This window comes from Rousettus aegyptiacus, unplaced genomic scaffold (assembly GCF_014176215.1).
Source record: "Rousettus aegyptiacus isolate mRouAeg1 unplaced genomic scaffold, mRouAeg1.p scaffold_m13_p_14, whole genome shotgun sequence".
Classification (NCBI taxonomy): Eukaryota; Metazoa; Chordata; class Mammalia; order Chiroptera; family Pteropodidae; genus Rousettus; species Rousettus aegyptiacus.
In genome coordinates, this window is record NW_023416289.1 from 54370517 (window position 1) to 54397507 (window position 26991).

At 41.2% G+C, this 26991-nt stretch overlaps 1 protein-coding gene across 12 annotated transcripts in view; it reads right to left on the reverse strand.

The window, feature by feature from the left end:
* Window positions 1–26991, reverse strand: part of AKAP13 (A-kinase anchoring protein 13) — a 235136-nt gene that overhangs the window by 146792 nt on the left and 61353 nt on the right. For all 12 annotated transcript variants that reach the window (XM_016151661.2, XM_016151658.2, XM_016151655.2 and 9 more), the window contains exon 3: window positions 4831–4978. In XM_016151661.2, coding sequence (XP_016007147.2) covers window positions 4831–4978 — 148 coding nt within the window. The remainder of the gene's footprint in view (window positions 1–4830; window positions 4979–26991) is intronic.

Below are 26991 nucleotides of genomic sequence, written 5' to 3' on the forward strand. Positions count from 1 at the left end.
CAAAACTGCTAAAGCGTGACCCAAGAATTACTTCATTTCCTATTAAGCTAAGAGTGGCACACATCCCATCCGGGCTTTCTCTTTTGAGGATGAAACAATCGGGACTCTGTTTGACCAGCTCTAAAAGTGACCCCTGAAAGCGCCTGCTGGGCCTGACCCTCGCAGATCATCTGAGGGAAAGGCTACATTAGCCGTCGGTGGTGGAAAATAGAAATACAGTGTCTTTCACTACTTTAGTTTGGCATCAGAGTGCCTAAAACGGTGGTCTTTTCCTTCCCTTTGAAGTGGCTATGAGGGGTTAAAGGAAATTTTGTCTTCAGACCGGACTCTGAGAAGTACACATCTACCGTGAGTTGCTGGTGGTCTAATGGCAGATGTGCAAATCGGGTGTATGTGTAAAATGCCTCTCTATGTATGAAAGTATTCGAGGAGCAGGTGAAAAAACAGGAGGCATATCAACTTCATCATGTCCATTTTGCGGGGAGAAAAGGGATAATTAATGCTAAAAATTCAATCTACTATATTCCCACCTATTACTCTAATGCAGGGTTGTTTCTCAACCTTTAATTCATTGTCTCCCTCTACTACCCAGAGTATTTTTAGACGTTTTTCTCTATTTGCCACCCCATCCCATGAAATTTGAATACCACAGATAAACCATACATTTGTATATGTATATCAGTGCTTTACATATAAGAGTAAGACTTTCCGCCCCCTCCACAAGCCAATTTTCACCCCCTCGCTGTAATGCACGTGCCAGGGGTCCAGTGCTGGGTCTGTAGTTCCAAAGTGATAAAATATACAATTTCCACACATGCATTCAACTGGGACAGTTGACAATAAATATTTTTTTCCCCTTCAACTAGTTCTCACTTTGCTTTTCCAGGAGAGTCATTAAATATACTGAACAGCATTGGGACAGTAACTTAAGTTTTTTTAAATATAAAATTACATCTGTCTAGAGAAAGCCTTATAGTCAAGAGTATTTTAGAATACGGAAACTGTTAGAAAATGTTCAGTAAAAAAATAACCTTGTTTAGCAGAGAGGGGAGATATCAGAATTCTCTGATTAGGCCAATGTAAAGGCTACAAGGTCTTTTCAAACGTTTTACTCAATCTGGCAACCCTCGAGTCTCTGCTACCACAAATAGCCTGGTTCGCAAGAACTGACTAACACTGTAATTAATATAACTGGGAAACTACTTACTGAGACCTGTAAGCACTGATTTTTAACCCCAAAAGGACTTCTGATCACGGTAAATCTACTTTTTTTAATTGAAAAATGTACTTCATAAAACCTCCCCTTTGATGAGCGAGACAGAAAAAACATAAATACGAAAGAGCTGAGTAAAATTTTGGGTCAATGAACGGTTGGTTTTACTTTTCCTGTCAAACAGAAACCTTGCTATGAATTCTAAAAGTAAATAATTGATATACTAAAAAGATTTCATTCAATAGGGGATTCTGCACCAAATCCTTCCACAAAAAGAGTACACAGCATCCACTGAAACTCCCGTCTCCCTCTACCATTCTGAAATCATGGCTTGCTTGGTCTAACTTCACATTAATTAATAAAAATGAACACAATAAGACAGTATTCCCTAGGCCTCCAAGAATTATTTTCCAAGGATATTCAGATGACTTTGCGTTACTTATCAGCCCTACATAGGTATTAAGAGAAGTCTGAGCTTCATTTCTGAAGGAAAATCACTAGTTCAAATGGAATTTGGGCTGGATTTGTTTTTTATGAAGAGAAAAATATGGAAATATTGTAACAAAGGTAATATTCTTTTGTTTTTGGAGATGTATTTCCATTTCAGGCTGCATTTTATAGCAAATAATATTCTTAAACCAGTCACCTCATAGGTATTTTGAATGTGACATTTTATTGTAAAACCTGTCTTTGTTTAGCGCAATTAGTACAAAAATGGCTTATTTTCAAAAGAGAGGACATTGTTCTCAGTCTCTAAAATGGTTTTATTAAAAAGTGTTACATATGTTAAAAGTAAGATGCTCACTGTAAAGCAGCCAAAGAATTCAAAGGCAGATAAAATAGAAAGTCAAAACCTCTACCTGATTGTTCCTTAAGATGCTACTCCTCTTAACATACAAACTTTATTAAAAAGGGGGAATAATATCATGTCTATAGCCTTTCAGTGGTAGTAAGACAAGAAAATACTACTTTTAAAAGCATTCACAACTTCTTTATAATTAAACACACTCACACATATAATTCATTGTAAGCTTCTCACTAGAAAACAAGCAAAAGAGTGAAAACAGAAAAAAGTAATGATCTTGATACCTAAAGTCAAAGAGGTTTTTTTTCTTAAGCAGACAATTTAGAAATATTTAATTCCCTTTTCCAAACAGTAAAAGGTTACAGACTAACATCGAGAAGTAGTTGCCTTTTGAAGGTCAATCAATCATCTGGTTTTCGTAAAAGCTAAAATATTACAAAACATTGACAGTGAAACATGCAGAGAACTCAAAGAAAAATCAGAGCCAGCAATCTGCGTGAAACAGGACATTAAAAGCAAGAACAAGACACAAAGCTCTTTTTCTTCCCATAATCGGCCAAAATGACTAAGAATTGAAGAGCTGGTCCCACACGTGAGCAGAAAACACAGACCCGTCCCTCTCGGCAGCAGTGGCTGCACAGACTATGCACATGTATCCAGGGACTGGGATGCGCAGAGCAAGCACAGACTTTCCATAAAGAAACCTGACTAATCTGACACTGCCCTCAGCAAACAGGAAATCTCAGGCTGTCAATATGGCAACTGACAGAGAAATCAGCAAAAGCACTCTGAATAGAGCTGAGAATTCAGTTCAAGAAGGCGTTTTGCCTTTTTCAAAAGGGTGTGTGTGTGTGTGTGTGTCCCCACATGGGCGCGAACTTTCTAAAAGAGTGGCTTCTGGGAACCAGGATTAGCCTGGCCACAGTGGAAACGCTGTTCTATCAAGTGGCAGGAATTCCTAGAACAAGTCTTCTTAGCATTACACCAGGGAACAAAACAGGCAAAAATCGATGTCCTCGTAAAGTTAAAACTCATGCGCTGAAAACGTTAACACTTTAGCAGAAGAGAGTAGACAATAAATAAGGCAAATGAAATGTATAATGTATTAGAATCTGCGAAGTGCAGTGGAGAAGAGCAAGCAGATGAGGTCGGGCTGCTTACTCACAAGGTGGGCGGGAAAGGCCTTGCTGAGGAGGCGCTGTCTGAGTCAAGATCATAAAGACAGATTTAAGGCAGTTTCGTTCTAGACTAAAATCGTATTTCCATGATACAAACAAGAAATTCAAAACTAACTTAACCCCCAAATGCTCCACCCTACCCTTCCAGAAAATACTACAGCAGGTGCAGCAGCCTAAAAAAAAATGAATGAACGCACACACACGCTCCCCCAAAATTTAATTCCAAAGGTCTTTCTAACTCCTTCCTTTCCTTTCCTAACGAGAATCCCGTCAGGACTGACAGGTTCTGCCTGGCTGAGGAGCTGTTTCTCACCATCGGCCCCACATGGTACACGTTAAGCCAGGAGCAGACACAAAGCTCCAGCCAAGCCTTCTGACATGATATACATCACGGGAAACAAGATGACTGGAGCTTTAAATTACAAAGAAGGATACTCAATATGCTTTAGAAAGGAAATCGGCATCTCTCCTGAGCTCCTTGTTAAATTTCCTATCATTCATAGGAACTGGCAAGAATCTTTACATCTTCCATTTTTCAAAATCATTTTTGCCAAGTAGGAGGATAAATAGAGCTTTCAACTGTCATAACCCCAGTTCTTGAATGTGGTATAAATTCCAAGATTTAGGAGATATCAGACAGTAAGTTAATTTATATAAAATGGCACAGCAACAAAAAACAGGCAATCTTCTCCAATACTGCTGGCAAGACCAGGTATTTTAAGTGTTTCATTAACCAATAATTTCTTGTACTATCTGTTCCAACAAAGTAGAATCAGTGTTATATAAAAATACTGGTAAAAAAAAAATGTTCCAATAAGAACTAAATCCATTTTTTTCTCTAAAGGAAAACTGTTCAACTGTCAATACTTTTTAGGGGCTTCTTCCAAATGTGCCCTCTTTTGTATTCTGATGAAAACTGGTCAACTGTTAACTTTGAAACAGAGTAAATGAAGGAAAGAAGCTCATCTCCAAAGACAAATCAATACACTTCAGCTGCCAGGGTAAGTCAAAAGACAGTCATTACTTTATCAGCCATTTCTGTGGAGACAGTAATGACTTAATAACGTTGTGATGAATTTTTAATAAGTAAACATTTTCCATTTAATTATGTTAAACTTATAAATGCAACAGTGATTAAACACTCCTTCCACCATTAACTATAATCTAATTAGGGGAAAGTTTGGCTTTAATGAAAGATTTGTTTAAGCCTTTCCCTCATGGATACTGATGAATGTTACTAATTGTGTTTTACCTTTGCTTTTGCCATTCTGATATTAAGAATCAAATATGCAGACACACCACAGTGACCACGTGAGAACCTTTATCTTAACACGTATGCTGAAGTTTTCTCCATATCTCAACATTACAATAAATATTTTTACTAATTCCGATTTTTACCTTTCAATTTATGACACCATTTTATTTCATTTATTTATAGGTAGGCTTAAATTGTTGAGGAATAAAGAAAATATAAGCAAACCATTTTAAAATTTATTTAAAACACAGGTGTGATCATAGTCCTATAACCTGGATTCATTCTTCCTTTCGCTCTGTACAAGTGAACACAGAATAAAAATGTCCAAGAACTAGTAAAGGTTAGTAATAACTAGTAAAGACTGCACTCAAATACTTACCGGGAGCGATGGTCTCCAGCGTGTCAGAACTGACCTTCCGAGTACTTGTGCAGTGACGGAGGGTGGAACCCGAAAATACCAAGTAAAACACTACATCGTCCTCAACTTTGTCCTCCTCCGCGAGCAACACCGTCACGACACAGTCGCCCTAGGAAAGAGCAAGTCTGCATCAGGGAGGTTCCTCCTGACAGGCTATCTTTACAAAACATCAAATGTAAGGGACAGTCAAACGCATCACCTAAACTGTGCCTCGCTCTCGTAAATTTATACAAACATAAACACTGACTGGGCACTTATGTGCCAGAAAGTATTCGTGGCATTGAGAATACAAAATGAGCCAAAAATAAAATCTCTGTTCTCTTTAAGCTTATATTCTTGTGGAGGTAGTTAGACAAACAAGTAAAGAAGTAAACAGCAGTTGGTATACCTACTTGATGAATGGGAAAAAGGGAGAAATCGCGGAAAATCCAAAATTAAGACGGACAGGATGGAGGAGGCACCGATGAGTTACATCCTTAGACTCAGAATGCCCCTTAACCACTGTGTTCCACTTGCGGCAATAATTCTCTAAATTCTACATGCTACAAATCACTGCCAAGTCCACCCATTCTCCAGCGAGGGTGGAGAGCCTCTCACAGAGGCCTGGAAATGTAAGAGTGCAAACAACATAAGCTTGGGCTTCAGACAAATCTGGGTTCCAACTACATCTATAAAGACTTTATTTTAAATCCTCTGAACCTCAGCTTCTTTGGATATAGAAATGGAGATAATACCTTCTCTCCTTATAGCTAATATATGAACACTCTTAGAACACAGTCAGCTCTCTGTCTATGATGATATTCTTTATCTGTTAGGATGGGAGGGTCACTTTTCTTATAATTTGCGCTTGCCAACCATCTTGAATCCCTAACACTTCTTTATCCACCTGCACTAAGCCCTTGGAATCACACAAAAATCTTCTGCCAGTAACTCTGCCCATGACTCTGTAACTACTTAGAAGTTAAGACATCTCTGTCCTTTATAAATATTCTTCTAGCAGTTTTCACGTTAATTTCTTAAGTTGAGATCAGCAGCTACACTATAAACATATTCTGTGAAACACAGTCCTAATTACCATTCTCCCAATCATAAACATTATGAACAAGGACCCCGACCCTTGGGCCGTGGTCCGGTACCGGTCCGTGTCCTGGGAGGAACCGGGCCGCGCAGCAGGAGCTGAGAGGCGGGCGGGCAAGCGAAGCTTCGTCTGTACTCGCATCTACTCCCCAGCGCTAGCATCACCGCCTCGGCTCCGCCTCTGGTCATCAGGCATTAGATTCCCATAGGAGAGCCAGCAGTCCCTGGTGCCACAAAGGCTGGGGACCGCTGTTACAGAATTCATGTTGTAACCATAAACGACAGATTTTAAAGCAGTGAGGTTCAAAGCAGCATAACGGAGCAGGAGGTAGTGTTTTACTGAACAGTGAAAACAAAAAATCTTGAAGTCAAACCTCGGATTAAGTCTACTAACAAAATTGCCCCAGTAAGGCTGACTGTGGAAACAGAGTTCAGAGTGTTTCTCAAGGTCCTGCCTGTCTATTTCTTAGTGTACGCCACGGCTCTGTGGAGTACTCTGCTGAATGCAGCATGTGAGAAGTCAGAACAAACTCCAGAGAAACTGTAACTTACTACGAATGCGGAGCTGGAAGGTTCCAAAGCATCCTACAACAGAATTATCAATGACTTCGGCCACTACATAGAATTATACTTTAGACTTATGTATAGGACTCTTTCTGGGAAACATTTTTGAAAAGTTTAGGCTGGTAAAATGTTTAATATCCTCTAGAATGATAAACCACAACCAGTTACAATGTCTGCAGCACATTTGAGAAGAGCCAATTTTTCAAGGTGCCAAAATATTATAACTTGAAAAAAAAAGTGTAAATGAAAGTTCTTAAGCTTCATCCTTTAGAGCACACGTTGGCCAACTCTTAACCTATGGGCCAAGTCCAGCCCTCTGCTTGTTTTTGTATGGCTCACAGCTGAGAAAGGTTTTTACATTCTTAAAAGGTTGGAAAAGATAACGAGAGATGATTTGTAGCATGTGAAAATTATATGACATGTGAATTTCCGTGTGGATGAATACTGGACCACAGTCGTGCCGTCGCTCACGCATGGCCTACGGCCACTTCTGCACGGGAATGGGCCACCGCGGAGCTGAGTGGCTGCCGCAGAGCCGGTGTGGCCCTCGAGCCTAAATTATTTAAAAGGTGGAATTTTACAGAACGGTTTTTTTCACTTAGATATCTAACCAGGAATTCTAAGACTATATCCTCCTTTTCTAGATGAAGGATTTCCTGTCCACGAGAGACCCAGCATCTTTGGGGGAGCCTGTGCCCACAGCCCTCGTGCATCGGGGCCTTCTTTTAACTGGGGACGGAGGAGACGGCTAATAGGCAGTTGAAATCCTTTTACCAAAGCTCTCACTATCGACTGCTTTTTTCATTCTCAAACGTAAAGAAGTTTCAAAATGCGTTCATAGCTTTGTTTAATAGCTTGTTTTTTCAACATTAACTCAAAGTCCCCGAAATATGAAGTAGAAGGGAATACAGAAGCCTCAGTCACTTCAAAGGCACTTGAAATTTAGATTCCAAAGGCACTTAGAATTTAAGTACCGGTTTCCCTTGAAGGAATATTCTCTGCATTCTGACACTCACTGAGAGCAAACAAGAAAAATTCTTACTCTGCATTTCCATCACATGACTTCAATTTTACTGCAGGAGTACTAGGTACTGACAATTACTTGAGATGGCCTGACATGACTGAGTAGAGTGGTGATTAAAAAATAAAGAGGGAAAACAGATCTACGTAAGAATTTTTGTTGAGATGGTTGCTCTAATTGCATCCTCCTTGAGGAATACTCTGCTAAGTGATTCTGCTGCTCCAGGGAAGGACCTGCGCCACACAGCAGACAGATAAATCAATCTGACTGCCCAGTTCACAAGTCTGTAATGCTTCTAACTACACCAGACAAACTTATTAAAACAGAGCAGTTTTCAAGACATTCTTTATTAAAATCTTAAGTTTGATCCACCCCAGGAAGAAAAGGCATCTACATTTCCACTTTTCCAGTAATCTAAACTCAAGAAACACAGTGCTATCCTTACCAAGATATTTTCATGTTTCTTCACTAAGAAATGTATCCTTGAACCTGACAATTTTTCCAGGGTCTTAGTTTTGCTAACAGATAACACAAGAATGCATAGGAAAGATAACCTATACTAGGCACCATTGTATAAGTACAAGTGATCCTTGAAATATAAGTGCACTGTAGTCCTAAATGACACCAAGTCAATCATTAACTTACCAATAAAAACAAGGTTTTAAATGGTAGCTAGGGTCTCAGTTTTCCCATCTTTAATTCATTTCATACTACCATAATCACCTTTATATATGCTTACTAAGTAAAAAAAAAAAAAATCTACTTAGATATCTAACCTGGAATTCTAAAAACAGATTTTCCCTTTCTTGATCAAAGATTTCTTCTCCATGTGAGGCCCAACATCTTGTGAAGAGACTTGGCGCGTCCCAAGATATTAGTTATGTATGGGGCCTTCCTTTAACTGGGGCCAGTAACTTGCTTGGGGGAAAAAATGGCAAAGAGAAAAACATCTGAGGGATGGGAGGAAGTGTCAGTACGGGGATGGGTGGAAGGGACGAGGCCTTGGAGACGAGACGTTAGATGGGAAGTCAGAAAAGAAGTTTTGTGAGAGGAAGGGTAAAGGAACAGCAGTGATGTCTTAGACGGCAAGACGGTGTCTGCCATATCGGTTTTGATGGTGGGTCAAAAGACCCACAGGTTCGTGAGAGCTCATCATTGGATTTTCAGGATTTCTGCAAGCCGCTTATTAAGTGCAGCCATTAAAAATTAAATGATACAAGCTTATCGTTAAAGTATGTTAAAAACAAATGTCATACTCAGAACTGCCATGTTTTAATTATTTTATCACATCCTACCACTCGCTGTCTGTGCTCCTGAGGCTCAGCTCTGCTGCATCTACGTGGTAGGGGCTGTATTACAATGACGATCTGCTGCTCGGCTTTCACCAGCTCACGGCTCCCGCCCACGCTGCATTCAGCGATGTGACACTGGCGGCCTGAAGTCAACTGTTCTGGGAGTGTTCGCGCCACTGAGATTGGCAAATGCTACAAATCAGAGCGCACATGCACACACACACTCGTGTTTAACCATCGCATCATTGAGAACAAGTCAGCAGAAGGCAGAAGAAGGTGGGAGGGGGAAAGAGGGAGGATTTCCCTAGGAAAAGCAAGGGTTTGCCAGTGGCAGGCCCGATCAAGAGGGGTCAGTGCCTATGAGGTAAAAAAGCAGAGGGCACGTATAAGAGAAGACCTTAGCGGCAGGTACGAAGCACCTCAGGTTCTGGAAAACAATGCTGCCATAGTGCTCACAAAAGGCCGATTAACATCAACACCGTAAGTCGGTTTGCGTCTAACTTTCAAACCTGGCTTATAACTTGTTAGCAGGCCGAGTGGTTAAGAGGGTGGCCTCTGTCTGAGTCACAGTGTGACGCATCACTTCTTAAGTGTTTCACTGGGGAATGTTACATTCTCTATGCCATAAGCAAGGACGACAATCATACTTGCCTCATAATGTTGTTGTAAGAATTAAATAACCTATAGCAGTGCACGGCACACATATAAATGTTCAACAAAGGAGTTATACGAGACGTGATGCGTAACAGATGCAATGCCCAGCGTGGTGACTGCAGTTTTAACTAGTTAATAATACCGAATTGTACATATGAAATTGGCTAAGGGAGATATTAAAAGTTCTCATTACGGGGGAGAAAAGAAAATTAACTACATGTGGTGATGCATGTGTTAACCAATTGTGATCATTTCACAGTACATACATATACCAAATCATCGTGTGGTACATCTAAAACAAATACAATGCTATATGTCAATTATGTCTCAATAAATAACTTATTTACCAGAATGTGACCCCCATGAGAGCATGTTTTATTCACTGAGATACCCCCTTTGCCTAGAATAAGTAGCAGATGTTCCAAATGCACATTTGAAAAAAAGAAAAGGAAACACCAGAACTTTAATAGCAGTTATTTCCAGGTGGTGATCGAAACCAATTTTAATATACTCCATGCTTTTTTGTGTTTTCCAATTTTTTTAAATATTCATAATTGAACTTGTGTAGGCAAGAAAAAAAAAACCAGCCTCATGTAGTATGTACTGAGAGAAAACTAGGGGAGGGGGTGGAAGGTGACATTAAAAGCAGCAAATGTTCTAGAAGACTTTTACAGGAGTTTATCTCACAGCAGGATCCTAACAAGAAGTGAATATAGAGGCAAGGAGACCATTTGGGGAAAATATTACAAAAACAGAGTGTAAAAAGGAGTTTAAAGTGCTATGGTAGCAAGATGATACAAAAAGAAATAAATGTGAAAAAGGAATTTTGTTGAAAATAATTTGATGCAATATGGCAACTGAGTGGATGGGGACTGGACAAAGATAGGAAGGGTAAACGTGAAGTGATACTAACAGAAAAAGGAGTAACTCATTGAAGAAAAATGGTGTGGGGAGGGTTGTGGGAATGATTTTTGAGGAAGAGGAGGAGGATAAGCTTTAAATGTCAAGTTTCATATACCTGCGGGATGGAAAACTGTAGGCATTATGTATCCAACAGGTGGTTAGCAGGACAGGATGTCAGAAAAGGTCTGGGCTGGCGTGACGGATGTGCCAGTCAAGCTGCACATAGTTATGAAGCCTTGGCGAAAGATGAGTTCGCCATGGTAACAGAGAACGAGGCCTAGACTCTGGTGTTCCTGCCGGGAGGGCTGGGAGAACCACCTGATCTGGAGAAACGGACGGACAAGGAAACGCCAGCCAGAGAAGAGGAGCAGTCAGGGAACAGCGGATCAGGGACACCAAAGAGGCAAGGATTAAAGGACTTACAGCGTTTAAAGGAGGAATCTTTAAGCAAGCCTCAGAAAACGCAATGGAGGACAGATCTGAGGACAGAATGCAGCAAACGCAAGAACTGTTTCATTTTTTCTCCAGCCTTAAGTGAGTTTCTTGACAGCATACCATTCGTCTACTCCAGTGCCTCAAGCCCAGAAATAAGATCCTTTGGACCCGAGAAGAGCCCAAACTCGAATGCCACTGAAAAGGATGAAACTCAGCACACATATTTCTCTTTATCAATGGCAGCCACAATTGAGGCCTCTGCCAAGAACTTAAAATACTTATTTTTTCACTCCGAGTCTTCGAGAAAGCTCATTTGCTAAACTAAAATAAATATCATTTCCTAGATTCGTGAAAGTTAATTTCCCACCACCTAAAATATTTCAGATTTCTCTGTTTTAACCATTTTGCTGTTAATAATTCCCTCAGTAATTATAAAAGCCTATGCCTAGACAAAATATAATTCTTAATCTTCCTAATTAAGCAGAAAGCTAGACACAATTAAAGCTAAATGGGTTTCAAATGATTTATTGCTATCAAATATATATAGGATCGTTATCCATTATTATTAAGATTTTTTTAAAAACCTAATCATTTAAAAATATTAATATTAAGCATTAATGCTGATATGTAAATGAGCCTTAAAATGTTTAAAATATTTTATTACTTTAAACATTTCCTTTGGTGTTACTATTATTTCATTATTTTTTACTGCTATTATAAAATTTTATTCTAGTCCATCAAGTGGATAAATTAGTTAAAACGCATTTATGGTGCGACATGACCCTGCTCGTTACCTTCCTTTCTCTTCTGCTCCCCTTACCACAACCTTACGTTGTTCACCCTTTCATGCTAAACACGCATGCAGCGCCCTCTGTGTCCTGTGCTTTGTCTCTGCCATCACCCGGATGCTCACATCATAAACACCACCCGGGCGCCTGCCCTCCAGGAGCTTAGGCAGACATGCAAATGGACAGAATGCCAAGTGATAAGTGCGATGATTAGCATACATGCCAGCATCGCTAGGTGCAGAGATGGATGCCCAAACTCTGCCTTGAGGGGAAGCTTCTGTGGAGAAATGGCTACACCCAATTAATGCTCAAAGCTCAAGACAGATCACCTTAGGCAGGAATCTACCTTCTGAAACCTCAGCCACTTCAGTGAAGCTGGCAGAGATTATATCTAGATCATCTTTGTATCCACGGCAACTCTTCAAGGACCTGATATACAGCCCGTGCTCAATGTTTGTTGGGTTGAACCAACAAACACTTCATCCTTTATAAAACAAAACTTAAAATACTACAAATAAGCAAAAGGCTAAGTTTGCCTTATCACTCCCTCCATTTAAGTAAACACTTAAATGAAGCACTTGAGTGAGGTACTATGACAGATAGTAAGGACATAAAGACAGGACAGCCCCTGCCCTCTTGGGCTCAGTCTTTTAAGGGAGGGAGAGACACAGAAAGCAATGACTGCAGCTGCATAAAAGGCACCGCAGGAACGGGGGGGGGGGGGGGGGGGGGGGAGGCACTGGACGCTGTGCTGAGCAAGCGCCAGGAGAGGAAGGCGTCCCAGATTCAAACGCAGACCCCTGGAAGGAGCCGGAGGAACAGACTTCTCTTCTGCCTGATTTCAAATTCCATTTGAAACGGATGACAGTTGCAAGGAGCGGACGGGGGTGACGTGTGGGGAGAGGTGAAAGGCTGCAAAGTGAACCAAAAACCATTCAGGAAACAGCTGTTGGAGCTGAGAATCCTTAAACACTGGATATAGTGGAGCTAACGAAAGGTCATATAATACTGGTAAACCTCGAAGAAATGTCAATCTGCTTTTTATTTCTATCTTTGTGAGCAAACTGGAGTGCCATCCGTCGGCCTTTTTTACACTGGAATTCATTCATTCAGAAAAATACCACAACTGTAATTATAGGAGAGCACGTAAGTTACATTTTGCTGCCTAATGTACTGAAGTGTTCTGGGAAAATAAAAAGCGAATTTATAAGGCACAGTTGTGGCAAAGCGTTTTTAAGATAAGAATTGACCTAAGTGTATGATGCTGTTGCCATCAGGCTAGAAAACAGAAGGCCTACCAGACTAAAAAAATCCAAAATCCCCAATCAGGAGACAGGGCTGTCCGGTTCTGAGGGTTAAGATCCCCTTGAAGCGGCCTGTTTGGTTCTCGGAGCAGTTTGGTTTTTCCAGGCAAGTAACACCATTACAAACAGCACAGATGTGTGTGTGCGTGAGTACCCACATACACAAATTGTCAATATTATTTAAGATCCACTATTTCTTAAATGCAACATGCTACTAACGGAACATTTGCTGCCGTACGGGGTAGTAAAAACGGTGGCTTGAGAATAAGATCTGAATCAGTCACTTAACCATAGACCTGCTAAATAAACATTTGAAACTCGTTTTGTCAGCAATGAATTTTTTCATACAATATTTACTGATCCCAAACATGTGTAAAGCACTATTAAAATCCAGGGAATAAACGGGAAAGAGACAAGGCCCCTGGCTTCACAGGGCTTATATTTCAGCCAGTAAGACAATCAAAATATAAAAATAACATCAAGGGGGAAGTTCCATTACCGAGAATAGGACAGGCGAGGCGTTAGAGTGTGTCTGAAGTAGAAGCAGGAGGCTGTTTCAGACAGGGTGGTCTCTCTCGTAAGTAGAAAAATATTCACAGATAGTCTCCACTCCCCTCGGAATAAAGCGTAATCTCCAGACTGGCCAGCAAAGCTTTTTTTATAAAGCTCTCCTTAAAAGATGGCCTGAAAGCACTCAAGTTACATGAAATAGAAATCCACTGAGAAATTTATTGGCTTTTTGCACAGACTAAATTCATTCTATATACACAGACTTGTTGATTCCAATGTTCGAAAATATATAACAATTTTATTTGACATTTGAAGTTGCCTTTTATTTCAACCAGGCTAAGTTTTTGGCAGATAAAGAGATGGGTCAATAAAATCCCTATAACCTGTTATTTTAAGTAACATATATGGCAGCCCAAAGCATTACCTTTCCCAATGCTAACACAAAATGGCCATTTTTAATACCATTACTACTACTACTAATAATAATCATAATTCCTATTGTCTTCCAGTTTCATAATTTTGCAACACTAACATATGTAAATTATTAAAGATTTCCAAGCACTACCTATTTGGTCCATTAAAATAAAACCAGCAGATGGCGCTCAATAAATCTGTTGAGTTTTCCATGTAAAGTGGTTTTAGAGATCATTTTCCTATTGGGGTGGAATCTTGAAACTACAGCTGGGAAAGGAATCCAATTACAAAAAGTTTAGAAATCATTTAATGTGTGAGCCCCTTAACGGGAAGTGTTCTTTTAAAAAAAAAAAAAGTTTTTAAAAATCCTAAGAGTGTAAGCTCTTTGTTTCAATGTACAACCCTGCCTCTCAGTCTATTCTTGTTTAAGCAAAGCTAAATTGGTCGGAGGGTGTTGGCTGGTGGTTTTTAAACAAAAAAGCCTGTCCCTCCCACAAAGGTTTCACAACTCTCTGAAACTGCTAGAATAATTAGGCCAACACTTAAAGAGACGGTCTGCCCTTTGCTAACGGAAACAGATGTCTGGTTAAAATGCAGAGCATATAAGGATTTTTATTAATTCTTGATAGGAATTTAATAAACGAACTGGAAGTGATTAGATGAATCAATCTCTCTGGCTCCTCATCCTGCTCTCCTCTCCTCCCTCTCAGAGAGGACTGAAATGGGAACATTCCGTGATTAAAATCTACCCGTTTGACTTCTGTTCTCACCCATCTCGTACATTTAACTCACCTAGATTCCTTCGTCAGTTCTCTAGGTTTTTCTCTAAAGTCATCCATGAAATTGGGTCTCCAGGCTTCTAAGCTAGCCCTGCACACACTAGGAAGTAACAGAAGAGTCTCTAAAATACAATGTGAAAAGTGACTCCCCTGCAACTGTTTGTGGCCAACAGGATAACATCCTAACTCCTATGTCTGTTCCATTCACAGCGACGAAAGCCCTCTGCGACCCAGCCCGTGCTGGCTTCTCCAGCCTCATCTCCGTCACAGAGCCACTCCCCACTCACTCACTACCACCGCCCCAAACAGCAGACGGTTCAAGAACACACCGAGACGTTTACACCTCGCTCTTACTACTTGTGTCAGCCCCGCGTAACCACGCAGCTTCCCTTTACCTCTCACACCCTCCTCTCCCGACTGATAATTAGAATAAGAAAGTAAACCCTGAAACACGACAATGCCTTTCTTTCCTGGGTAGACACGTGGTCCACTTCCTCAGGTAAAAGGCCTCCCTACCAGATCTAACACACTATGCCTCACCCGCTGTATGCAGATCCAATTCCTTGAGGCCGCCCCGTTTGGGTCTGTGGGTGGGCAATGCCTGAGGAGGGGAACCCAGCAGGTCAAGTAGAAACGAAACCTGCTCAGATCCCATTCCCAACCAAGATACAATAAACTACGAGACGGCAGCAAGGAGACAGATCTTCAACGCTGGCAAGTGGGACACTGTCGACTACATCAAGATTAGGATGGCACGCTGCAAATCAGAAGGCGAGGAGGCACTGTGCTGGGAGGCAAGACCCCGGGCTGTGGAACAGCGTGCCTCGGAACACCAGCGTCACTTGTGACCAGTTTTGTGATCGTTTCAGGAACTACCCCAGTGCTTTTTGGGAACTGCTGGACTGTAAAGTCTGTATGGCTAGAAACTGTAACTATTATATTCACACATCTGAAGTGCCTGAAACAACAATAATGCCTCCTTCATCAGGTGCTAACTATATGCCAGCACTGCTTTCAGTCTTACAAAGATTAGGCTTCCCATTTAATCACTCACCAACCATATAAAGTTAAGTACTGGTATTTTAACAAGGTGTGGCAAGCATCTAGCATACGACAGGCACAAAATAAATGTTCCCGTGCATCTGCAAGTAAATAAAAAGTCCACATTTCGGAATCTCTGTCTAAACTTTCCTTAAAAATCTCTTCTAGGAAAACACATTTTTTCTCAAAGTCATATAAAAGTAATAAATTTTACTATTGGGGGGATTATTTAATTATAGGTGAAGAATTTTTACTAGATGGCAAAATTGGCTTTATAAAACCCTCTGCAAAGCAGTCATAAGGAAACACAGAAAGAGGAAAAAAAGATTAGTTTTAAAGGTAAATTATAAAATTTTCTTTAAACTGCTTAATCTTTCTAACTGATAAGAAATAGCTATATATATTAAACAATCCACAATACTTAAAAACAATAAAGGTAGTAAGAAGAAATAGTCTATCATTTCAGATAACAACGACCTCTTTTCTTAGCCGACATTACTGGTAAAACCAGTAATATAAAACCAGATATTTCATATAAATATCCAGTTTCTTAAAGTGTCAAAAATGTTTAAAAAATAAACTAGTTTTATGAAAAATCTATCTTAAGTGCATTACACATTTCCCAGCCTTCTTAAACACGGACAGGGAAGGACACGGATACTGACTGAGCAATTACTGTGTTCCAGGACCTTTATTTCCATGTGGGGATAATAGTTAACTGTTGAAGAGTGAGCGGCATATGTGAAGCACTCCCCAAAGTACCTGGTACTTGATAAATATTAGATATTGCTGCCATTATCGAAATCGTACTTCATCCTCGCAAAAACCCTATCATATAGGTGTTAAACAGCTCGGTTTTACAGAGGAAGAATCTAAGGCTCCCACAGCTGTCTGGCCCGAGAACAGGAATTCAGACCCACGCCCCCTGACTCCTAAGCCCCTGAGCTCTTCTCTACGGCTCTCCGGGACGTCGCACAGTGCTGACCAGCAGTGTCACCCTCCTCCCCACTCAGGGAACTTATTAGAAATGTAAATTTTCAGCCCATTGTTGCTCGGAGTAAAGAAGATCTACCTTTAACTCTGAGACTTAGTAAAACATGGACAACATACCACCATACCCATATCCTGTGGCAAGGATAAAATAACCAATTTCAACGAGACCTGGAAAATGGGGATTTGAGGAGGAAAGCCATGGGCTCTGAGAAACGCCCACAGCGGTTTCTTCTTCATGTTACGCTGCCTGGGATCCCTTAACCACACGAGACAGGACAAACCAGACAATGCTGACAGAACCCAATAAGCTTTCCTTAAAGTCGAATTTGGGGGGGTGCGGAAGATGCCTGAGAAGAAATTCACATTCGTGAGTAGGGTGAAATCATCCCTGGGCTGTAACTAGTCCAAGATGACAGGAATGGTATGAAATGAGCCCACAATCAGATCGGTGGGTCCCACAGACCAGAAAAGGAACGTGCAGTACCACTGCCTGAGCAGTAAGATAAAACTCGCCTTTCCTTCTGTGGACATAACAAAGAGAGACAGCTGAGAATTCCCTCCCTGCTGCCAGATGCTCCGTACATCACATGGGGTCAGCAGTTAATCCAAACAGAGCTTTGTGAAGGGCTCCGAGGATGCACGCGAGCCGACAGCTCTTTCTTAATTTGAAAAAGAGCAAACAAACAAACAAGACCCTGAGAGTACAGATAATGTTCTCCATAGTAAGGATGAGGACCCTAAGTTACAATCCCCACATACAAGGAAACAATCGAATCTCTGGAGGAGAAATGTGTAGGAATGAGGAAAAGTACTAAAGATGTGCATTACCAGTCTATTAATCAATCAATGAATTAGTGTACCTTTCAGAAAAATGCAGCTTCTCCAACTCTGCTGATATCCATTCCCAATGTTGTATTTGGATGAATTTCTGAATTACAGATTCAGTCACTGACTTCACAAATTACCTAACAGTCTCATCTCAGATGGCATAGCTGTTTCAAAGAGGGCAATAAAAATCTTTACCCTTACCATGAACAGACTAGAACTTTACAAATCTTGCTCTCAGTTTCCCCCTCTGTAAAATAAGGAACCAGTGCTTTCTAATTCGCAGAGCCATAAAAGGAGATTAATATGGAAAGCAGCAATCGGAGAGAGTTGCAAGTAAACAGCCCATACACAACACAGAAATCTTACATGATCTGGCAGGTCCAAGTTTTCTCAGGCCCCATCTCAGGGGTCGAAGCAAAGTGACACTTCTGTGGGTGGTTCCAGGTCACAAAGCCCCCCTGTGGTTTCATCTCCTGACTGATGATGTACAGTGGCCTTCCCTTTGGGACTGCAAATCTTACCTAAAAAGATCTCACCTTTGGTCAGACATTTATAACTGTCCACAAGCAGGGTTAAGCTCTTTCCTGAAGAATAGCTTTAATTCCGTGTCATCAAAAACATGGGGCACCTGTTATGTGCAAGGTATTACACAACAGAGGCGGAAGTCAAATGAAAACAATAAAAATAATTCAAGTATAAAAAGTCTCTGCCCTCAAAATGCACATAGCACAGTAAACGAAAAAAGGCATGTAAATAAAATCATGCTCATTTAAAGTGTTTGAAGTGCCACGATAAAGTCTACAGTGGAGTGGGGCTTGGTGCGGAGTGAGGGACTCCACAGGGGGTCGAAGGTTCCAGAATGGCTCCACAGAGACAGAAAACAAATCCTGTAAGATGAGCTGTTGTGTGTGTGTGTGTGTGTGTGTGTGTGTTGGGGGTGGTGAAGAGGAGTTACTGTATTTCAGAGAAGAAGAAAAGCAAAAACCGCTCTGTGTAGCTGAAGGCTGGCTCATAGTGCTGGAACTAGATCACCTGAAGCACCCACCACTGACTCAGTACTGGGGTCCAAGGCTGGGAGTTTTCAGCTCCCCAATGCAGACTTCGCAATGTTGTTTTTATTTACGCTGTCTAAAGCTAGGTTACAGAAGCCTGTCTACGACCTCGTTCCAAAACCCTGGTTTCTTATCAGTTCCATTTGCACTGTGACCTGCTCTGCTAACAACTACAAAGCAGATGTGGCTTTTATTATTGAGGCCAACATATGGAAGAACTCATGAAACATCTTAAATGACATAAAAATATTATGAAAAATGACGTCAAGCACTGGCTCCCTGAACTGAAAAATCTCTACTACCTCCTAGTAAGAGATAAGCGGCCTGGTGTTCAGTTGTACACATCTTGATATTATTTCCAATCAATAATCTAGTAATGATTTACTCTGGAATCTAGCCTTAAAAAAAAAGTCATATCTGTCCTTTTGAAATAACATCCTATTTAATGCATATAATTTCCCAAGTATCTTCATAGTCATCCACTACTGATGGGTTAATAGCCATGTCTATTGGGCTGTCCTAAATCTATCCAAATTTCTCTAACTTAATTCATAGGAAATGGACTTTAAAACTATCCTTTCTGAGATGAGGAGGGGCAGGGGGGAAGGAGGTAGACAAAAAAACTATCCTTTCTGGTTACCAGAGGGGAGGGGGGAGGGGGGAAATAAATAAAATGTTAAATAAATAAAATGCTAAAAAAATAAAATAAAATGAAGACTATCCTTCCTGTTCATTTGGTTCGTGCTTAAACTCTAGAGCGTATCGGAAACGACTGAAAGGCTTATTAAAAAGTGGCTTGTCAGGTCCCACTGCCAGGCATTTTGATTTGGCAGGTCTCGGGTGGGGCCTGAAAATGTTCTCATTTCTAACAAGTTCCCAGTGATGCTCATTGCTGCTGCTTAGGGACCACACTTTGAAAAGCAGTGTTCTAGAACCATCCGATAGTCACAATACCGATTACTGCTGAGAGTAAACAATTTTCATAGGATCTATATCTTATATTTTAAAAAGGAAAGGCACGTGGAATTCATCGCTAAAGACAGTTCCTAAACTGTGTGTGATACGAGCAACAGGCTTCAAGTTACAGGTCATGAGCGGGTGGCATGGATTTGAGGAGCTGATAGTGAAACTATCTTTACTTGTAAAGATTAGTTATAAACAACCAAAGTTTTGCGTTGAAATCTCAGCTTCACCTCTTCCTAGCTCTGTTCCTTCATCTATAACACGGCCCTCACGAGAGTGAGCAGAGTAACGTGTGGCAGTCACTTGCCATGAAAGGTACTCAGGAAACGGTAGTCCCTCTCCCCTTTCGAAGTAAACAAGGGAAAGAGCTCTCAACACAAGCGTAACACAGACACGAGATAGAGGAGGAAGCCACACACTAGCACGGTCATATGCTTTCACACTGCCTTAAAGTAAAGGAAATGGGTCTCCTTAAAAACTGCCTCGGTTTAAAGTTTCCATCCATCACCTGTGCGATGCGCTGCACACACGTCGCCTTGTTGAATCCTCGCCGCCACCCTGCAAGGCCGACTGCGCCCTCTCCCAAGTGCTGCTCACCCTCTGCCTCTCACATTAAAATCTCCCACAGTCCTATCTGTGGTTCTTCGGTGCTTACAGCCACCTGTCCTATCAGACAAAATCCCCACACCTTTCCCTCGGAACGGCTCTGTCACCCTCGAATCCCAGTCTGCACGCCGTAAGGGCGACGCGCCGGGCCTGCTCACTTGGCGGTCCCACCCTGAGCTTCCTCTATTCTCTGCTCCTCTGGATCGCTGTTCTCTGGGTACTATTTTCATCGCGCCACTTTTGCCTGATCAAAAGATCCACAGTTGCTTTCCGACCTGCTATGTAAAACCCCACGCTCCCGAGACCAGCGCTGGCCGACAGAACTGCCTGCAGCGACGGAAACAGCCTGAGCCTGCAGTGTCCAAGAGGGCGGCCACTGGCCACGTGTGGCGCCTAAGCACGCGCACGGGAGGGGCGGGGTTTATCTCGTTTTGATTAAATCGCCACATGTGGGCCGTGACTGCTATCCTGAACAGAGCAGCTCCGCCTACACCACCGCGTTCCCAAGCATCCTCCGGCGTGAACTGTCCTGTCCGCGCCGCTCGAGCAGACCCTCGCAGCCGTGCTGCAAAGACTCTTTGCTCTCTTCACGGCTGTCTGTGCAGGCCAGGAGCGCGCCCGTCTTTCCTGAAGGCTCCGTGGCTGCTAGGAGCCATCGGTGCCCGTGTAACTCATCCAGCTGCTGGACGGGTATTGCTTGTGCTGTCATTTCTTGTGCTCCTCCTGCGTCCGAGCCCCTTTAAAGAAGCTGTTCCTCTAAGATCACATCCTCCACTCAAGAAGTACTTCACAAATCCTTAATGAATTAATTAAATGTACAGAACATCACATTTTGGTATTCCCTGGGCAGCAAGACGTCTCTTTGCTAGAACCAAAGAGAAATTAAGCTTTTCAGATGCTTGAGAAACACCAAGTTATTTGTAAAGGCATCCTGTAGACAGGCCCTGAAAAGTCACTGACCTATGTATCTTCGTCTGCTCTGAATGTCAAGGAAAAATGAGAAAATGCTATCTGCAGATGCAAAACCTACTAACTTCCAAACAAGTTTCTGGAGGTTGATTTAAAAGTCCAACAGAAGGAAACTCAAGTTCTTGTTCTGTAAAACCATCAAAAGTTAGATTGAGGAACACTTGACTTCCTTATTTCTTCTGGTACTGGTGATAAAGTGTCGCTATTTAAACACTGTCCTCAGATCTGACTGGAAAGGGCCATCAGTCTACAAAATGTTGGAGCAGACCCATCAGACGTGTATTGTTAAGGCAATGGCAGGTAATTCATTTAAGAGATCTGTCGGCTGATAAAACTCTGAATGAGCAAAATGTAACCTAGCAGCCAAGCAAGAGGCATAGCCAGGTTATTTCAATTCCTGCTACAGAAACAAATTTCCTAGGAAAAATGATAGAAAGTTGCCATTACCTAGTCAGTCCTCTTCCCTAGAGGATGCAATTGAGAACAATCTAAGTTCTGTGGCCCTTCAAAAATGTGATTATTTATGCAAACTACGTGATCAAGAACAACTTTTTTTTAATAGAAAATTTTCAACCTCTTCTTTCTGAGCATATCTCCACTCTCATCTTCTGGTATGTGTGGGCTCTGATCTGCTCATATTTTTTAAAAATATTATTTTTAATTAGTTTCAGAAGTACAGCATAGTGATTAGACATTTCTGTAGCTTACAAAATGGTCACAATAAATCTATTACACACATATGACATCATCCATAGTTATTACAATACTACTCACTCTATTCCCTATGCTGTATCTCACATCCCAGAAACTATTTTGCAGCTACCAATTTGTACTTTTCTAAGCTTTCCACCTTTTCCACCCAGCCTCCCAAACAGTCAACTATCAGTTTGTTCTCTGTAGCTATGAGTCTGTTTCTGTTTTGTTTGATCGTTTATATTGTCCTCTAGATTCCACATATAAGTGAAATCACATGGTGTTTGTCTTTCCCTGACTGATTTCACTTAGCATAATACCCTCTGGGTCCCATGTTCTGACTGATTAGCATGCACGGAGCACATTAATCCACCACAAGAGTCCAAGTCTTCGCTGAGCTGGACGCAGAAGCCCAGGTCAACCAGAATCCCATGTGGCGGCAGGAAATCACTCCGGAAAGCTTGTCTCAGGATATTCATGTGAGTCAAATGGATATGCTCTTCTGATTTCTCTTATTTAAATGGGCTTTGCAAGTCACAGGATTTGACCCTTGGAGGTCCACCAGAGCTGTGCCACCTTAGACAAATTAATTATTCCTCTGAATCCTCACTTTTCTAGCTGTAAGATGGACATATTAACCAAATTGAATATGTCCGTTTTGAAGATTAAATCAGGGAATGTGTAGAAAGTGCCCACCTCCGTCTCTTGTGCCAAGAGCAGGTTCTCAATCAGTACCAGCACCCTCATCCACTTTCCCTTCCTTCGGAAAACAGAGAACATTATCATCGTAATGGACCTCATCCTAACAGAAATAATCACAACCACTAGACATTGTTTTGTTTCATACATTTTAAATAAAGAAAGTCATCCAGTGGCAAAAATCTTCTTTCTCACGGCATTCCTCTACTGTCTGGATGTTTCTGCCTGCTCCCAGAAGCAGTTACATGCAAAAACATTCGAAACTAAGGAAAAGGAAGAAAGGAAGGAGGATATAATAAACCAGATCTGTTGGGGTTCTGGAAATTTATTTTGTAATTGGATAGCTCTTCCCCTTGAAAATCTAATAAATGTGGGTTTTATCCCAAACATATGGCAGGTAATGATAATTATCCCATATGTAACCCTGCCTGGGAGCATGCCCTGGGAGCCGAATTTACATCTCGCATCTGAGTATCTCTCATTTTAAAAAGCAATTTGTAGGAGGGAAAGCCTTTTGGCCTTCCTGAAGTAGACCTGGAGGTGTGTTCAATAGATTGAAAATCTTGGGGATACAGAAAAATTAGTTTATAATTGAAGAATCTGAGAAATGCGCCCCAAGTTTTCCTTCTTTCAATGTGTTCTTATGGTCATTTTAGTTAGCGAGTCATCACCAACATAACCCTTCTCGGTCAGGCAGTATTAGCCACAGCCATCCATTCTGGAATATCATTAACACAAAGTGCCTGCTGCCCACGGGAACACTTGGAAACCAGTAAAGAGCATTCAGAGGCCTTCGAGAGCTGTGATGCCTACTGTTCAAGGGCCTTGACCTAAATTTCACTGGTCTGGAGCTAAGAAGAAGTCACCTATCCTCTTGAAGAAGCTCAAAGTATAAAGAAAGTATCTGACCAAGTAATTCACTGGGATGGCTATTACTGACTGACTTCCCCACATTAAAGGTTAAAATATGTTTTATTTTGACTTCTTTTTCCACTTAAGAGGAATTCCAGGTAATGCCGTAACTATTCTTCAACGGTCCACAGCCCACAAAGACGTTGCCTTTTCGCCCCTCTGAAAAAGGAGCGCGATGACATCTCTTCAAACATTCCTCTCCTTCCAGTCTTCTCTGTGCTACCTCTTTTCCTCTTAGCCCACTAATTCTGAGTCTTGTACTAATAACCTCTCTCTGCATGTACTTTGAATCTCAAATTCAAGCCAACTAACGACCTGCCTCCTGTAACCCTGGCTAGGCTGGTTATTTGCAGATTCTCCAACCTGACCGGATCCACCACAACCCCCATGAAACTTTAGGTGAATCCTTCGATCTCTCTGTAGCTCAGTTTCTTCATCACTCTTCCAGAAGGCTGGGCTCACCCACTCCAAAATTACAATGACTCCTATGACTCATCAAATTTTTCCGTAGTCCTGACCTCTCCCACAAAGTTCATTCGCACAGGGAGAGCTGACTGTGGGACATTCTCTGGGTGCATCATCACAACTTTTTCTCCAAAAGAGTACAACAATGAGGGGAGAAAGGAAGTGACTCCCCCTGGCATATGAAGTATGAGATCAATCCGGGCGCCTTTACTAGTGACACCTACTGTTCCTTGTAAAGCCTGCCAGATCTCTTCTCGAAAAGGCCTGGGACCTGAGATAAGAGGCTTCCAAAGACCTTTTCCTCCTCCTCCTTCGGAAGTTTAAAAATCTTGCTTCCTTTTCAGCTGTTACTCCGGGGGAGGATTTGTTTACTGTTGCTAGTGTCCAGTTGCTAGGCCCTGAAGAGCTTAGAGTGTGGGTGGCGGTAGGGCCCATTTATTTGTTTTATAAATACCAACATTTGTTTCATGTGTTGGCTTTTCCTTTTATCATCTGACAACATCCCTCATCCTCGATCCCTTCTGAGAAAAGTATATGCTTTTATCTTGACAGTGAGAAGGTCTCTAGAGCCAAAGGGCACATATACTATGTTCATTAAGAAAAAAAAAAAAATTAGCAGTCATGTGGTTTGCTCTATGTAGTTTACTATAAAAAAGAGGCTCAGACCATAAGTCCCATTAGGACTAAAGAAAATAGTTCAGGACTCAAGAGATAATAAGCACTATTTCTAGCATGTCTTTTCAATTAGCTAATGACTAGGTAAGCTAGTTATCCCACAGTATACATCTTTACAATAAAACTATCAGGCATGCTTTACAGATTCTTTGTAATTGTAAAGTTACACATGTGCAATAAAAATATTGGTATTACATTTATTTTCTTATTAGCAACACCTTTAATCACAAAGATGACATCCCTATTTAGGGCCCACACAAGGTATATTAATAATGAAACTTAGAAAACAAATGAGCTAATTTAAGAAAAGCAGTTTTTCTGTCAAAAAGAAGCTCAAGTTTACTAAAATTTTATAGTGTTATCTAAGTTGTATTTCATTCACTCACGGAATGAACATTCACCGAGTCGCCACTATATTCCACATTGAACATGGCTGTAACAGCTTAGGTGAGGATTTCAATTGTTTAAAAACCCCGTGTGTGTATCCACAAGCACAGAAACGATGCTCTGTTCAGACCCAAGACAATGAATTACTCACTCACACGTGCTCCCCGCTGATGCCGGCCCTTTCACTTTCACTGATACTCGAGGGCGCACATTAGGGAGAACAAGGGTGCGCATGTTCGGAAAACCCAATATGCGACAGGTACTTCCAGACAAAAACAATATTAAAGAGGGAAAGTGAACATTGTCACCATCTTCCTTAAATGCCCAATTCCTCTGGAATGGATGGATTATGTAAATTCAATATCACAATAACCAAGCCATCAAAGTTGGCATCTCCGAAAACTGAACAATGATAGAGCATGTGTCCTCCTAATGTGATACACCAGTAAGAACATCATTTGTGTAGTATTCCTGCCAAAATCAAGAGAAAACATCATGCGAACCCAAACTACTACAAAGTAACTGGCCTATTAATTTTACCAAATGTCAATACTATAAAAGACAAAGAGAAGCGGAAGAATTATTCATGATTAAGAAACTAAACAGACATAAGCACAATGTGTAATCCTGGATTAAATCATGAACAGAGGAGGATGGCATAGAGAACATCATTGGGATAATTACACAACTTTGGATATAAACTTACATAGGAGTATTACACCAATTTTACAATTCCTGTTTTTGTTAATTGTACTGTGGTTGTGAAAGAGAATGCCCTAGTTTTCAGGAAATATTTAGGGGAATAGAGTATGATATCTGCATCTTTAAAACAAATTCAAAAATATATATAATATGGAGAATGATACATAAATGTGACTTAATGTTAATAAAAGATGAACGGAAGCGAGTTACATTCTTGCAATTTTTTCGGAAAATTTTAACTTATTTCAAGGAAAACATTTAAAAACGTTAAATGAAAGGTAAAACTTGGGTTACTTATTTTAAAAAGGACTTTAACTGTGTAGGTCTCTATTATATTAAGTGCTGTGAGATTTGTGTATTTTATGTGTCTCAGGATCCAAGGTGTTTTCCTTATTTACTAATAGTTTTCTCTTGATGATACTCGCTCCAACAGATTCCAAGTATAAAGTGAAAGAAAAACTTTAACATATTCTTTTTATTTTTCTGTGTAGTACTGCTTGTTCCAAAGGCAAAGCACTGAACCTCTCCGACGGACTGTCATATAATCTTCTTCACCAAAACAGCACAGCATATGTCCCTATAATAACTTAGTTCGTGCAGAATAAAGTATATTATCACTCTCCTTGTTAAAAAAAAAACAAAAAAACAAAAAAACTGCCCCATTAAGTATTACTGCTAACAGACATACTTGAAATCCGAAGTTTACAATATTCTTCAGTAGAGTCTGCCCACTTAAACACGCAATCAGGTCTCCCACAGTCACGATGGTGGAGCAGGTCACTGTGGTGGCCTCTTCTCACTAACACATCCAAACTAAAACTGAACTACAGAACAACTGTTATTGGGAATTGCCTGAAGTCTAGCTGAACATAAGTCCTACAACTGAGGACACACGGAGGGGGCCACCTTGAGACACGTAAAAAGGACTGGTCCCTCATCTGCGTGTGGGAGTTGAAAATCATGAGGGATTATCTTGGCTGTACAGGTCCCACTGAAAAATCAAAGGGTTCCAGTGCCAAGAAGAGAAGTCCCCACAACCTCTGGCTGTAAAAGACATCAGAGACGGTGGCTGAGTGGGACGGAGGGCAGAATCAACGCTGAAGGACTCACACACTCTGAACTCCTGCGCTGGGGACAGCTGCTTGAAAGGTGGCAGGGACAGGAAGGAAGGAACTCAGTTTTCTGGCTTCAGGGCAAGGACTGGAGGAGCAGCTTTCTCTCAGAGAGAAGTGCTGGCAGAAGACACTGTCAACCTTTGTTGAGCCCTCCCCTCCCCATCCCCGCTTGCAAACCCAGGCGCCACCATATCTGACTCTCCATCAACCTGGCCAATGAGGTTCGCCCCACCCAACCTGCAGGCCCACCTAAAGCCGCCTCCAGTGCTTTTTCTATGCAA